The sequence below is a fragment of the Haplochromis burtoni genome, unplaced genomic scaffold (assembly GCF_018398535.1).
Source record: "Haplochromis burtoni strain Fernald_Lab_line unplaced genomic scaffold, NCSU_Asbu1 Contig_394, whole genome shotgun sequence".
Taxonomy (NCBI): domain Eukaryota; kingdom Metazoa; phylum Chordata; class Actinopteri; order Cichliformes; family Cichlidae; genus Haplochromis; species Haplochromis burtoni.
Window position 1 is genome coordinate 402,253 of NW_024582755.1, and position 14,965 is coordinate 417,217.

The window sequence follows — 14,965 nt, forward strand, 5'->3', positions numbered from 1 at the left end:
CGTTTCCTGAGGCAAAAGATGACGTTGGCCTGCAGGCTGAACTGGATCTTGAGCCCTGGCAGGAGGCACAGTCCAAGCCTGAGACCCTGAGCATGAGGCTGAGAGTCTTGCACTGCCCCAGCACCCAGAGCCAGAGACCGAGCCCAGGGAGAGGCCATCTCTGCTTCTGGTCTTGTGTGGATGGGTCTCTGCCTCCTCTGTTGCTGGCAAAGAGAAACCCTTCGCCCCTCTCCTGGCCCTCTTATTGGTCACCATACAGTTACAGTCATTGGTCTCAGCCTTTGAGCTTCTGCAGGTGAAAGTTTTGCATATATCTGAAGTTCTTTGTAACGTTTAAGTGTAAAGTTACCTGGTGGCTCTGCTCTGTTATTCTCTGCTCGTTTTTGAGTTGTGTTCAAGGTTATTACATAAGAGTTTATTTAATCACATTGTTTAGCTCACACGCTGAGAAGATAAAGCTGTTAACACGAGGTGACCTTCTGTTTGGAGATTTAAAGCCAACAGCTTTGACACAAACAGCATCAACTGGATGGAAATGAGAACAAGCTGAAATCACAGGTATCACTGCAGGCAGGATGACAAACCTCAAACCGCCTTTCACTTCAAGTTTTCTGCTTTTTTTTGACTCCATTTATGTTGTCTGCTTAAAATTCATGACTCAAAATAAAAGGGCTGCTTGGCTGTGTGGCTTTACCCCACAGCAGATTAAAGAGGCTGCGCTCCCCACTCCCTGATTGTCTGTGATGATGCTTCACAGGCCAGATTTCAGCTGCCAACAGGAGCAACAGACTCTGAGGAGACAGAGCCGTGTGTTCACGGAGAATCAGAGATCAGACTGTGTCTGCCTTTATCAGCCTGATGTGTCCAGCATTCATTTCCTCTGCTCGTCACAGTAAACACAGCAGGTCTGCTTTGTTCCCCGTGAAAGGACACACACACACACACACACACACACACACACACTCACACACACACACTCACACACACACACTCACACACTCACACACACACTCTCTCACACTCACACACACACTCTCTCACACACACTCACACACACACACACACACACACACACACACACACACACTTTCAGTTTCAGCCCAGCACCCTTCCCAGAAAGTCTGGAGCTGCTCAGGAATCAGGGCCGAGTTTCACTTCGAGCTGCTCTCATTTGTTGACCCTGGACCATAAAGTTACTCAGACTGTCGCAGCGCTGTGCTTAAAATGACAACCACAGAGAACTGTGAGCCTGGCCCTTTAAACTCGACCTTTGACCTTCCTGCCTTTGTTTAAAGCTCAGGTATTTTACTTGTAAGGGTTTGTTCGTCCACGCTGAATGTGAGCCTCCCTCTGTGTCACCTCCGTGTTTAACAGCAAACCCAGATCTGTGCGGAATAAACGTCACCGAGCGGAAAATCAGCTGCGTGAGAAACCCGCTGGTCACGTGCCCCGGGAGGCCCGTGCCGCTCACCTTTACGTTGGTGAAGTCGTAGTCGTACTGAGGGTGGAAGAAGTTCTCCGTGTTGATTTCCACAGTGAGCTGGAAGCTCTCGGGAGGCGCGTCCAGGGCCGGGGGCGAGCTGTACATGTCGGCTTCGTCTAAGTCGTGCAGAGACAGCGTCCCCAAGCTGGGGTACTCCAGCTCCTTAAAGCCCTCCTGCTTGTAAAACTCTTTGAGGGCCACGACGTTGACCAGGTCCTGCGGGGTGAACTGGGAGCTTCCGGTTGTCGCTTCGGCTCTGCAGCCCAGGAGCGCGGAGACGGCCTCCAGGCACAGCCTGACGTCCGGCATGCTGCTGCTGAGAGGACGGCGGGACAGCAGGCGGGGTCCTCCGGCTTCACAGGACAAATATCTGCCCCCCTCTGAGGAACCGAGGTCGGAACCGAGCTGAAAAACGCGCAGAGACAGAAGAGAAGCTCGACGCCTGCGTCTCGACAGCTCCCCGAACTTTCGCTTTCACTTACACACAGCCGGGGCGGGGCTTAGCACACAGTTTCACTGAGAGCAAACACACCTGTTTCGTTCTTGGATGGAGGGCGTGTGCACTGAAACTCATCACGAGTTGTTGTGTTGTCACAGTAATAAATAGTTGTCTCTGTCTGCGGTATCATGACAAAAAGTCATTGTTTGCTGTGAGGGCAGCTATAGCGCCCCCTTGTGCTGAGTCTGATTTTGGCACAGTACAAGCCGACTGTGGGGGTCATGCTGGAGGATGAAGACACGCATGGAACTCTGTCACCTCTGCAGGTCACCTGTGGGTGTCAGCAGGGAGTCACATGGTTCGATTTGATGAACCGGAGCCAATCAAGGTGCAGGAGCTGGTCATGTGTGACACGAGTGGAACAGGATAAAATCCCTTCATTGATTCAATGAGTTAACGCTGCTGCTGTCTGTGCTGAGCTCTGATGTGGGCGTACATCACGTTCTGATGTCACTCTGAGTCAGCTTCGTCTCCCTCACCTGTCCCATGTCTCGTTTCCTCTGCAGGTAAACCGTCTGTTTGCTCCTGCTGTAACCCACGGAGACGGGACGACGATCACCGGGTCACAGAGGTCAGTGGAAGGTCACGAACAGTCACACGAACAATCTTTAAAAATCATGTTTCCTCCTTTACGAGCAAATAATTAAAGTGAGTGAATCTCTCTGTGTGAGTTTCAAACATGTTCTGTTTTATTACTGCTTCTAAAACAAGCTCCTCATGCAGCACAGCACTGTGCAAAAGTCTTGAACCAACCCTCATTTCTTTGTTTTGCCAGTAAAACCTGAAAAGGTGCTTTCACTGAAACATGAACATAAATATTTGGCAGCTTTTATCTTCAGCACAGCTGAACGCTGGGATTCAGAGGATTCACAGGCCTGTGCTGAGCACGACGCAGTGCAGGGAAGCCAGATGTAGAGACCTCACACATGAACTTGCAGCATGATGACCTGCAGTTTAATCAGATTTTTTACTCGTTGTGTCTCTGCAGGAAGAGTCTTTGCATTATTCCAGCCTGAAGCATCCAGACAAGCCCCGCCCCACCACCAGGAGAGGAACCGGATTGGCTGAAGAGAAGGTCCTGTACTCAACAGTGAACATGTGCAAGAAGGCATCACATGACCACAGATAGAAGCACTTTGATTGAGCGTAAATGAATTTTTTAAATTAATAAAACTGTGAAAATATGTGATTAGATTTCAAAATCTAGATTTTAGTTTATTTGTTTGTGTAAACAGATAAGATTTATTTTTCAGTGAGCAGAAAAACTCAGTGTTTAAGAACCTTTAAATGTTAAATATCCAGAAAGTTGCAATGAAAGTAAAACGTTTGTAAAACATTTCTGTTAATAATAAAGTAACAGCCATGAATGTAAATCTGCCACAGCAGCGCACTTTCAAAAAATAATTACTAAACTAAAGAAAATCCTTTTTTACCCACATGTGTGTGAATAGTTCCCTCGGGTCAGTTTGGAATCTGTCTGTGTTTAAACATGTGTCTGAATATTGCTGCTGTAAATATGTTTGCTGTGCTGCTTCCATGAACAGATTCCACACTTTGTCTGTTACTAATAAACTGATTCTGACACCACGATCTGTCCTGATGGCCGCCGGTCCAGATGTGACGCTCCACATGTGGACGCCTGTAAACGAGTCCTCGCTGTAACATGTAAAGACTCAGTGAGAGCAGCTGTGCTGCTGAAGCAGAGAGTGAAACATGAAACCAAACTGACTGACAGGATTTTAACAGCTTGTGTTGCAGGTGAAACTAAGCTTCCCGTCACACGACCGTACTTTCAGACTTTCAGAGTTTGTGCTCAGCTCTCGCTGCAGGTCTGCTGATGACAGAGGAGTAGATGACGCTGTGGTGGCTCTGCTCCGGCGGACTCCTGCTGGGTCTCTCTCTCCAGTTCTGTCGGCCCAGAGAGGCGTAGTGGATCGTCTCCCCACAGAGGGGCGGGGTCTCTAAGTCCTCACCCTCTGCAGACAGACACACCGTTTTAATCCCTCGTAGACTGACGTGAGGACATCGAACACCTGGTGAGGTTACCTGTCGGTGCGCTGGACGTCATCCATGGCTGCAGCTCTGTGTCTTCACGTGTCGGTGCTGCTGCATGGAGAGATGAAGAGCGCAGCATCATCAGAAAACACGCTGACTCTAATACTGGATTCTGTTACCATAGCAACATCCATATTTTTGCATGTGCGGATTCATGTTTTAGAGACAAAGTTTTGTTTATCTGAAGCTGCAAAAAAGAATCAGTCAGCTCTCTCGTCAATAAAATCCTTTTAAACATAAATGAATCAGCCAACACGCTTCAGACTGCATGAAATTTAAACATCACTGAATAATGAATAATAATTAAATACTGATAATGATGCATGAAAAAAGTTCAGTATGAAAAACTGAAGCAGTGAAGGTGAATCATCTGAAGATGTCAAATATAAATATTCTACATAAATGAATGAATTCATTAAAAAACCTTTGATGATAAAAATTTTCTCATGTCCCCAAAATCATAGTTTCTTCTTTTTCAATCACATTTAAAATCATTTACTCTTTCACTGAATTCACTCGCACTCTGTGTAATCCCAGTCTGTGCCAGAAGGTGGCGCAGCGTGTCACAGTCTCAGGCAGGGTTGCTTCTAGCAGCATCCGTCTGCACGCACCCTGACAAACCCAGGAACTTAAAGCCAAACGTTTCCAGTTAAAATGAAGTGAAAGCCAAACGTTCACCTGCAGCTCTGCGTTTCCTCCTCCTGCACTTCATGCTGGTCAGCAACACACAGACAGCAGCTAAGAAGATGACCATCAACCCCACGCTGACGACAGCAACCAGCAGCAGAACTGAGAGCGCACACAACATCTGGTCCATGAACACGCGACACATCTGGCAGAAAACTACAAACGCGGTTTATACCCGGACTGACCGTTCTCAGGTCTCGTGTTGCTCTTCTTCTTTATTTCTCCCACTTCTAATAAACAGAGCGAGAGGACGCACACACCCACACTGGTCGCACACTCACAACGTTTAAATGTCAAAGGTCATGTGAAAGTTTGCATCCAAATAATCACAATGAATAAAACAAAGACATCTCATTTGAGGATTAAGATTGTGGTCAATTATATTTCGCACAACTAAATAAAGACAACATTTGCACGCACAGACAGATTTAAGGAAGTATGACGTAGATCCATTTATAGCGCAGCACACGGGCAGGTTTGGTAAATCCATGTAAGGTATGATTGCAGCACTGTTTCATAGCTGTTACGTGTTGAGTGTGGATGTATGATGATGTGTGTGGTGTTACCGGCTGTCACCACTGCAGGTGATGGAGGTGTGCTGGTGGACGGAGGCTGGCTGCTCGTCTCTGCGTGTGCTGGGAATGCAAACAGTTTCTATGTTTAAATCCTGGTTCACACAAACATGAATACAAAGCTCATGAAACAACCTGTAAATACACAAAACATGAACACGTGTAAACTACAGACAACGTGAAAGCAGCAGGTGAGTCCAGGCTGGACCGACCCACCTGCGAGGACCGTGACTCTGGCCTGCAGCAGCCCGTTGCAGACGTACTCTCCAGCGTCCTCTGGCTGCAGGTCCTGGATCTGCAGGGCGTCGTTGGTGAAGCTCAGCCGGCCGCCGCCCCTTTCTGGTTTCACCGTACCGTTTCTGTACTTGGTGAGGACGGCCTCCCGCCTCTCGCCCTCCCTCTGCTGGAACCACCTCTGTTTGAGTTTGGAGGAGCCGCTGCAGGGGAGCAGCAGCGTCCGGCCCGCGGACACCGTGTAGTCCCGACCTGAGGAGAAGACGCAGAGACATTCGTGCTGTCACTGCTGACCTTCTGTACTTGAGTGGCTGTGATATTGACAGGCGGCCGTAGGGACAGGGGATTGGGCAGCGCATCTGTAGGTCGCCGGTTCGATCCCCAGGATCACAACCTGGTCGTTGTGTCCTTCGGCAAGACACTTACCCTACCGCCTACTGGTGTTGGCTTCTGTCAGTCTGCCAGGGCAGCTGTGGCTACAACCGTAGCTGCCTCCACCAGTGTGTGAATGAATAGTAAAGCGCTATATATATAAATGCAATCCATCATTATATAGTTCACGGCTTCTTGTTGGATCTGTGCTTCCTGTGTCGACTTTATTCTGCAGTGACGTTGTCGTGGTGCTGTGGTGCTTTCTGTGTGAGGTGCAGGTTTTTGTTGGAGAGGGCGCTGCTGTGGCGTCTGCTGGTTGCAGCCTCTGCAAACTAAAGCGGACTCGTCCCCCTCCCTGCAGCTGTGCTCATGCTGGAGGTGTTGAGCTCACAGACCTGAGGATGAGCAGCGCAGCTCCTCACACACGCCATGGCGTGTGAATGCTTCACACGCCATGGCGTGTGAATGCTTCACCGCAGAGTTGCTAAAGCTCGTGGTCAGTCACCGATTGTAGCATGCAATCACACGCAAACAGACTCAGTGACCTATTAAAAGATGGTGTGATAATGATGAGCTGCTCTGCAGAGATAAGCCGGCTGTTTCTGCTCGCTCAGTTTCATATTTAGGCCACACGTTTCCTGTTTTTATCGTTTCCACTTTAATATCCAGTCATCTTTCTGGAGGCGTGTGTGTGACAAATTTAAACAGTGGAAATGTTTCTTTTCACATCACTCCCACTCTGTGCCTCCGTGCCATCCACTTCTCTTTTACATAGAAAACTGATCATTTCGACACGTCCTTCTTCAAACCGCTCGCTTCCTTTGAGCCTCTGTGTGGTTTTAATGTGCCTGCATCAGTGTGAGGGCACTTCATGCTGTCATCGATTCTTCAGCCTGAAGAGTTGGTGACTGTGAGAGTGCAGACGTTAGGTTTCATACTCAGTTCCTTACTTTGGAGAAGCTGCGTCAGCGATAAGCAGACATCTCTGCACTGCAGAGCTGATGAAGAAGTGAGCGCTCAGTTCACAGGAGTGTTTGCCACACTGCCTGCTGTGTGTCTCTGACAGCACAGAGTCATTGGCTCCCAGCCGGCTGCTACTCCAGCGGGAACAAGTACAAATACTTTGCTACTGTACGAGTAGTTTTCAGGTTCCTGTGTTTGACTCGAGTAGTTTCTTTTATACTTTTAACTTTTATTCGCTACATGTTGAAACAAATATCGGTACTTTCTGCTCCTTACATTTGAAAACAGGCTCGTTACGTTTGATTGGACGGTTTTGAGGTGATTTATTATTTTGTCGCTGCGAGGCTTCAAACATCAAACTGATTTGAACCTGATCAGGATCACATGAGAGGAAACTCAGTTCGATTATTAATGACCAGGAGATAACAGCGTGCGGCAGAGCCAGGGCGGCCAGGCTGTCGTAAAGCTTTTCCCTGTTCCTCGTCTTTCCCTGCATTTATTATTTGTTTCCCACCCCCAACCCACCCACCCTGGTGGCTCCACCCCCAGCATACCTGTCAGCACCTGCAGCTCAGCCACCAGCTGCTGGTTACAGCGGTATCTTCCATGATCCGACTCCTTCAGATGCCAGACGCAGAGGTCGCCATTAACCATGAGGCGGTAGCGCCGGCGGTCCTTGTTGGTCTTGTAGCCGCCCCGTCGGGTCACCAGGACCTCCTGATCCTGCCGAGTCCAGATCACGTCTGAGCTGCCAGAGCTGCCGCACGGCAGACAGACGTGGTGATTCTCAGGGACCGAAAACCAGATCGCTGCTGGGGCAGAGGACGGGGTCACACATCTGAAACTGTCGAACTCAAGCAGTACAAATGTGCTTTAAATACAGCTGCAGGTCCTCTAACGTGGCCGAACCAATACAGCACACAGGTGAGCTCACCTGGTTAAGCTGCATTAAGGCTTAACATGGTTTACTGTGAGGTTAATAACACACTTTCTCATAGAGGCCGTTTGCTTTGGTAACTTCTGCCTGAAAGATGTGAAGATGACGACGCCCACGACACTTTAAACGTCAAACGTAAAAACAGGGCAAAGGCTCAACTGTTGTGGTGGTCATCTTTTATATACAGTCTCGTGCAGGTTCTCCTTTAGTGATCCGTCTCCTATATTTAGATGATGTGAGGAAGCTGTGTGACACTCACACCCTGCTGATGCTCCGGCTTCAGTGTGTTTCCTCTTTTATCTCATGGAAACGTCTGTGTCTAAATTTACAACGCTGCAAAATGTTTGCTGGACAGCGTTTTGTCGAGCAGGGCGGTGAACGATGTCGTGTGTCAGAGGAAATCTACACGCACTGACTGTAAACATGCATAAAGAACTGTGGATTTATGACGTTTTCATCTTTAACTTATTTTGCACCAATAAAGAAATAATCATCTTCCGATGGACTCTTTCATAACAGCATGTGAGTCATTTCAGTCCATCAAAATGTTTTTATGGGAATTTGACACAAAAAGATGTTTTTCTAGAACATGTTTGATTACATCAAGTTTGCAAAAATGGAAACAACAACTGTACAAAAGTAAACTGAGGCGTGCACCGTCCAACTTTAACCCAACAAAGGAAACCCATAAATAAGAACAGCTGTATTATTGTTTCCTCGCGGTTCCCCGACCACAGCGTTCCCTGAAAGAGGACAGAACAACGGGAGGTTTTTGTACCTGTGGAGTTTCCCGTGCAGCCGATCAGACCTGAGAGCAGGAACCAAACGTGACAGGAGAACATGTTCAGGAACAAACGTGGAGCTGCAGAGCTGCCGACGCGCCTCGAGCCTGTCTGTCCCTGCACCGCTCTTCCTCTCCTTCCTCGTCCTCAGTGACTCAGGGAGCGTCAGCGGCCTGGAAAATAAAGAGGCGTGCTCCCGCTGCAGGTCTGCTGTGTCGCATGGATCTGATGAGCAGCTGGAAGCTCTCGGATGAAGGACTAGCTGAGATTTTAACCTTTGTTCCTCTGAATGTTTGTGTGAAAGTCAAACAAAAGGTAAACATGATGACATCATGCTCGCAGCAGGAGGCGTGGAAGGTTTGATCCTGAGGATTTCCTGCAATTAGAGAAAAGTCACATGATGAAGGTTAGAAAACACCTGTGACGTTATCATCACCTGCAGAGTGGAATCACTTTAAAACATCACAGACTCGGACTAATGCAGGGAAACATCCCCCTCAGGCTCGCTGTCGGTGCAGCTTGATCACACGGTAAACACACGTGTTGGCTCGAGGCGCTGCAGCAGACACGTGAATATTTCATTATATCCTCAAATATCTCTCAGGCTTTACCAGGTGTGTTTCCCAGAGCTGGAGGATGATCGATGAGCGAGTCCTGATGAGGTCCACCTTTAGGGAAAAACAAGCTTTTGTTCACTCAACAGTTTTGTCTTTTTCTTTTTTCCATGGAAACGTGAGAAAAATACTGGAAAAGTCTGAATTTCATTGACTCAACTTTAGGCTCAGTGTGACACACATGGAGATAAATAACTTCACAGAGGTTCACACTGTAACGTTTTCTGGGTAATTTCCTTCCTTTAACGTAAGATGACAGAAAAAATGACACTGAGGTCACTTGTCCCCTGTGAGGACACCTGCCTCAAAGCTCCCATCATCTTAAACTGGTTTCCTGAGCTCGCTGCACTCAGACCTGCAGCACTTTAAAGTGTGTCTCATCACACAGAGACGTGAAGCTTCAGTCTTCAGCGTCTCTCAGCACAAACACTTTCACTGATCAACGATCAGCGATGAAGGATCAGCAGGGTTTCTGTGACAAACTGAACTGTTTTCTAATTCGTCTCCTTCGTTCACCTTTTCTTTTATTTCTACATCTCCACGTGATGAAGACGAGGGGGACGACAGCACTCAGAACCAGCTGCTGCTCAGAATGAGCCCCTGGAAGAAGACACAGTAACGCAGCTCAGATCAACGTGACGCACCTGAAAGCACCAAAGAACCAGGAGCTCTGCTCAGACTCAGCCACAGCTCAGCTTGTTTCTGATGCACCTGATACCTTTAAAGCCGGTCGGAGCGGCACGCTCCGTTTTGCGTAACTATTTTTAAATCCCGGTAGCTCTGCAACCACGTAAGCTAGCGCAATAATTTTTTTTGCATATGAAACCGGAGGAGTTGTACTTACATCTGATGCCATCAGCTTGTCCTCGGTCACAGTTTCCTTCCACATATAGCTTTGCAAAAACTGCATAAAAAGCACTTGCAGCAACAAAAACATAATATTCCAGAAACACGCTTTGCCGATCCGATCAGCTGTTTGTAACACTTCCTACGTCCATCAGCGCGAACTATCGCATGTCCGCCATGACCTGCCCGAAACCGGAAGTGACGTCATTTTGCGGAAATGTAGTTTTTTACCATCAGGGCCTTATGAGCCTATACTGGTGTTTTTAAAAGTTATGTTTGACTTTATGACTTTCTGTGTCGTTTCTGGGATGCTTAGGACTCATATTGCACTGCTGGAAATAGTTTATTTTGATGCATATGCTGCTTTTTTGCAAATTTGCACTATAATATTTATTTTCGTTTTTCCTGCAGTGTATAAAAATTGGTGTATTTCAAAAATAAAACTATGAAGACACTCAAAATAAATTTCCTGTGGTGGGAAACTAGTTTGTGCAACTTTTTTGTATTTACAGTTTTGAGGGATAAGCCTCTTAAATTTCTCTAACTAGAAATATATGTTAAAAAAACAAAAACGATTTTCAATTTTTTTGTAGTTTATTGCACTTTTTTGCAATTTATGTAATTACTATGCACTTAATGCAGACATATTATTAAAATTTGGGCTATAATGGTTGTATTGATGTATAGCAACTTGAAATGCTCCCAAAAATGGCTCCACAGCATGTAAAAATATAATATAAGCTCTGACGGACTTGGTTCTATTATTCTATTATTAAAGAATAAACATGCTTTCATTTACATCTGCTGGTTTCAAAGAAGGAGACAAAACAATGAAACTTGATTCATATTTTGGCAACTTTTTCAAATAAGGTGTCGTTGTTAGAGACATTAAAGACTCAGCCAATCATGTTTGCTCTGTAAAGCAGCCACAGCACCTTTCTGCGACGTGTCAGTCGGGTCTTTGGTCACATCCAGATTAACTGCTGCTCCGCCAGCACAGGAGTACAGTCCAGAGTCGCTGAGCTGAACGTCTCTTAAAGTCAGCGTGTTCTCGCCGGGTGAACACTGAGCGTGCTCCTCCGTCTCGCTGTGACCGAAGACGGTCGTGGCGTCTGCACCGATCCGCCTCGTCTAAGTCGGAGACTCGGACACGTCTGCAGGACATTCCAGAGAGACGCCGCTCAGGGTTGTAGTTCCTGTACATGAATGCAGTGTTTCACCATCATCAGCTCAGGGCTGAGTGTCTGTCGCAGTCAGCATGGAGGTGGTTTGGGATCAAATCTCCATCACAGAGTGAATATGTTCATGTTTTGGCTGCTCACATAGATTTTTACAGCAGTCAGCAAACTGCATGTGCAGCAGAGTCCCACACGTGAAACCAACAGTACAGATCTGTTCTTCTACGTGAAGCCTCCTCATCAAAACGATCCTGTGCATCGTATCTGCTTCTCAGCCTGAGCCTCTCGTTTGTTTGACACAAAGAAACTGTGAGCAACAATGTTCAGAGCTCATGTATGCAAACTGATGTTGATGTGAATTACTCAGAAAGTTCAATAAACTCCAAGATCTTCACATTAGTCACGTTTTTAACAGATGGTCTCACAGAGGAAATCTGAGCTTTACAAACAAGCATCGAATACCAACGATGCAATAATCAGCCTGCTGAAACTTCCTGATTGTTTCCACTTTACATGGATTTATCAGGGTTATTCGTCAGACTCGACTGTAAATCTAAATTATACTTTTACATGAAACTTTTAATGTGGAAACCAGATAAAGACAGATGTTACCTGATGGATCGCTGTCAGCTCCACAGCTGCTTCATGGCTACAGAAGTATCTGCCAGAGTCTGAGGGAGCAGCTCTGAGGACGATCAGAGACCCGTCAGCCTGTGGATCGTTGATGTGTCTCCGTCTCCATCAGCTGTAAGTACGTCAGCTCTGCTTCCTCCACTCTCTCTGCTTCACCTCACTCCACCCTCCACAGTGAGGACAGCGCACAGCGATGAGCTGCTTCTCTTCAGGGATTTTATGGATGAAATCTGTGGAACGATGAAATAAACGTCTGTTACCATGGATACATTATAGTGTGGTGTTTGCTGACAGGTGAGATGAAGTCAGGAAACACGAGTCTCCTTACCTGCAGCGACGTTAGAGCCCAGAGCAGCGGCTGCTAACAGGCAGCAGCACACGTCCAGCTTCATCCTGACTGCAGTCATCAGCTCACATTAGCACTCTGTGGGCTCACAGCATGTTTCTCATCAGCTCAGCGTGCTCGTCGCTCAGTGCTGATAAATGTCAGAAACACGTACACGTGACACGTGTTTGCTGCGCTCACTGTCTGTTTGGATGATTATAAACAGATGAAGTCCTGAGGTCGCAATTCTGAATCTTACAGCTACAAACCTCCACGCTGTCACCTCCACGGCGTGGAGGATGTAACATGGAACACAGGCGAGGAACATTAACTAAACCTAAAGACTAAGAAATAAGTAAGGGAGCTGGAAGAGACGAGAGCAGCAGAAGCGCTGAATCAGAGTAACATAGCTTGTGTGTTTGTCCAGGTTCATTCATGTGTTATTAACAGACCGATGACGGCGACACAGGAAGGAAGCTGAGCAGCTGATGGGCCGTCTGCGCTTTCAACAGCTGAAGCTGTGAAGCTCAGCGGACACGTCTGCACACAAACACGAGTCAAACACAAAGTCAACACAAATCTACTGTTTTCCAAGTTCACTTGATCTAAATGTGAATATTATCAGTGTTTTAAATGTGACTGCAGCAGACGTGTGACATGTTTCGTCATTAATACCAAAACGGTTTAAATCAAAGCTTTTATTCACGTGTTCATGAAGTGAATCAACTGCACTCAGAAACTTTCTCAGGCCAACATTTCTTATCTTACAAGCTTTTGTCTTTATAATCATGTCTGTAAAGGATTTTTATCACTTTGACCTTCAGATCAATCTACTGACTGGAGGAAAGGTCAGAGGTCAAACACACACACTACAGCACACTGTAAGAATCAAAGCTTTTAGTTTCTTGTCAATTTTCCACCGATGAATCATGAACCTCGAACACGGCGATGGACGGAGGACAGATTTCAGGCTCCACCCCCCACCGCAGCCACCCTGAGCTGGATGAGTGGGTGGGTGTGACCATGAGCTCTGCACCTCAGCACAGTTGGGTCAGAATTTATTTAAGCTTTTTAGCGTAAGTGTTTAAAGACAGACACACTAACAAAAGCCTCCTGGGTCGATTTCATCAGCTGCAGTTTCACAATAATTCAGAATCATCTCGACATATGCATGTTACATGTTCCCATGAACATCTGTGCTGAGGCAGACTGTTCCTGACAGCAGGACATTCAGGTGAAGCTACACCGGTCCGGCCTGCTTCTGGATGCTTTGGGTTTCTCCAGTAAGACATACGTGTTGTTGGCGGGCTGTGAAGAACCTGTGGATCATAAACATCATCAGTCTGAGTGGGTTGTGTGTAACAAACACAGCTGTGCAGGTTTGGCGTGTTCACCATGAGTTTGTGTAAAATGAGGTGCTGATCGTTAAAATGAGTGGCAGCTCAGGTGTTACCGGTCGTGTTTCCAGTCTGTGGCAGCTCAGCGATGGTGTCGTATGTGGCATCACTGTGGTCTGATCCTCCTGTCAACAACAAGTCTCAGTAAGAGTTTGGCAGACATCACTCTCCTGCTTTACTGTTGATGAGGTTCAGAATTTGAAAGTTATCCAAATGGACCGATTCGTATGCAGCACTTTGGGGATCAAACCACCGACCTCCCAATCAGCAGAGGACCTGCTCTGCCGCCTGAGCTACAGCCAACCCAAACATCCAAACTTCAATCGGCTTAATTACAGAATGAACTAGAAGACGACGATAGAGTAAAAATAATATGAAACACAGCTACAAGATTTCAGTGCAGTTTTCAGTTTAAAATATTATCTACATAACATCTAATGATGGAAACAACAGGAGGGGAAATAATTTAAGTGGCTGCTCCATCAGGCAGTGTGCAGGTCGTAGGCGAGCTCCTGAGAACAAACACTGGATTCATTCAGACTATCAAACTACAAGCAGCTCCGATGATGAGCCTCAGTCACAGCTGCTTCACTCTCACCATTTATAGGATGAAGTTCTGCTCCAGCTGGTATCTCATCATAGACGTGGAGCTGTTTGTCAGTCCCTGCAGACAGATCAGAGTCAGCTCCTGCTTTAAAGTTTAAAACACGCTGCCTGTGATGACGTCCAGCTGTGATCATGAAAGTGAAGCTAAACTGGACTGTGGCTGCTTAGGAAGCTTTTGCTGTTAAACTGAGTTTAGGAAATACTGACCGCTGACCTTTCACCTCACATACTTACAGTGACCAACCTGCTCTCACCTCGAAGGTGTCAGAACACAGGCTGGTCTGTTTGCACCAGAATAAAGTCCACAGGATGTAAAATCAACAGTGAGGCAGAATAAAATCATTTTAGGTTTGGAGTTAACAGTAATATTATATAAGTGCTGTGTACTCATTTAAAATGAAAGATTAAAGATTCATTTGTAGAAAAGAAACTGTAACCTTTGAACTTGTGTTAGCTTTATTAACAGCATACGCTAATTTATTTTATTTTATTACTTTATTCACATCTTCACTCACCGAATGGAATCTGTGCATGGAAGTGAACACGCAGTAGTAAAACACAGCTAACTGAACTGCATTAGCTCAGGTGGCTAATGTGTTAGCATGATGTGTTAGCATGATGTGTTAGCATGACTTGTTATTATGATGTGTTAGCATGATGTGTTAGCATGACGTGTTAGCGTGATGTGTTAGCATGACGTGTTATTATGATGTGTTAGCATGATGTGTTAGCATGACGTGTTAATATGATGTGTTAGCATGATGTGTTAGCATGATGTGTTA

At 46.4% G+C, this 14,965-nt stretch overlaps 3 protein-coding genes across 12 annotated transcripts in view; 1 reads left to right on the forward strand and 2 right to left on the reverse strand.

Annotated features, from left to right (window-relative positions):
- Positions 1-1,951, reverse strand: part of LOC102306489 — a 13,911-nt gene extending 11,960 nt beyond the window's left edge. The window contains exon 1 of the mRNA XM_005945480.3: positions 1,472-1,951. Within this exon, the coding sequence (XP_005945542.1) occupies positions 1,472-1,792 (321 nt within the window). The 5' untranslated portion in view covers positions 1,793-1,951. The remainder of the gene's footprint in view (positions 1-1,471) is intronic.
- Positions 1-3,660, forward strand: part of LOC102306791 — a 20,574-nt gene extending 16,914 nt beyond the window's left edge. The window contains exons 4-5 of the mRNA XM_042212811.1: positions 2,489-2,553; positions 2,971-3,660. Of these exons, the coding sequence (XP_042068745.1) occupies positions 2,489-2,553; positions 2,971-3,111 (206 nt within the window). The 3' untranslated portion in view covers positions 3,112-3,660. The remainder of the gene's footprint in view (positions 1-2,488; positions 2,554-2,970) is intronic.
- LOC102307092 (CXADR-like membrane protein) overlaps positions 2,561-14,965 on the reverse strand; it is a 16,306-nt gene continuing 3,901 nt past the window's right edge. For 5 of the 10 annotated variants that reach the window (XM_042212804.1, XM_042212805.1, XM_042212800.1 and 2 more), the window contains 3 exons: positions 14,176-14,241; positions 13,634-13,702; positions 12,864-13,499 (listed from right to left, as the gene is read on the reverse strand). In XM_042212804.1, the coding sequence (XP_042068738.1) occupies positions 13,411-13,499; positions 13,634-13,702; positions 14,176-14,241 (224 nt within the window). In that variant the 3' untranslated portion in view covers positions 12,864-13,410. Of the gene's footprint in view, positions 3,959-4,028; positions 4,089-4,715; positions 4,827-4,909; positions 4,955-5,290; positions 5,360-5,512; positions 5,783-7,419; positions 7,678-8,580; positions 8,961-9,195; positions 9,983-10,042; positions 10,091-11,834; positions 12,086-12,183; positions 13,500-13,633; positions 13,703-14,175; positions 14,242-14,965 lie in introns of those variants that run through there. The other 5 variants (XM_042212803.1, XM_014341112.2, XM_042212802.1 and 2 more) reach the window with 5 other exon arrangements.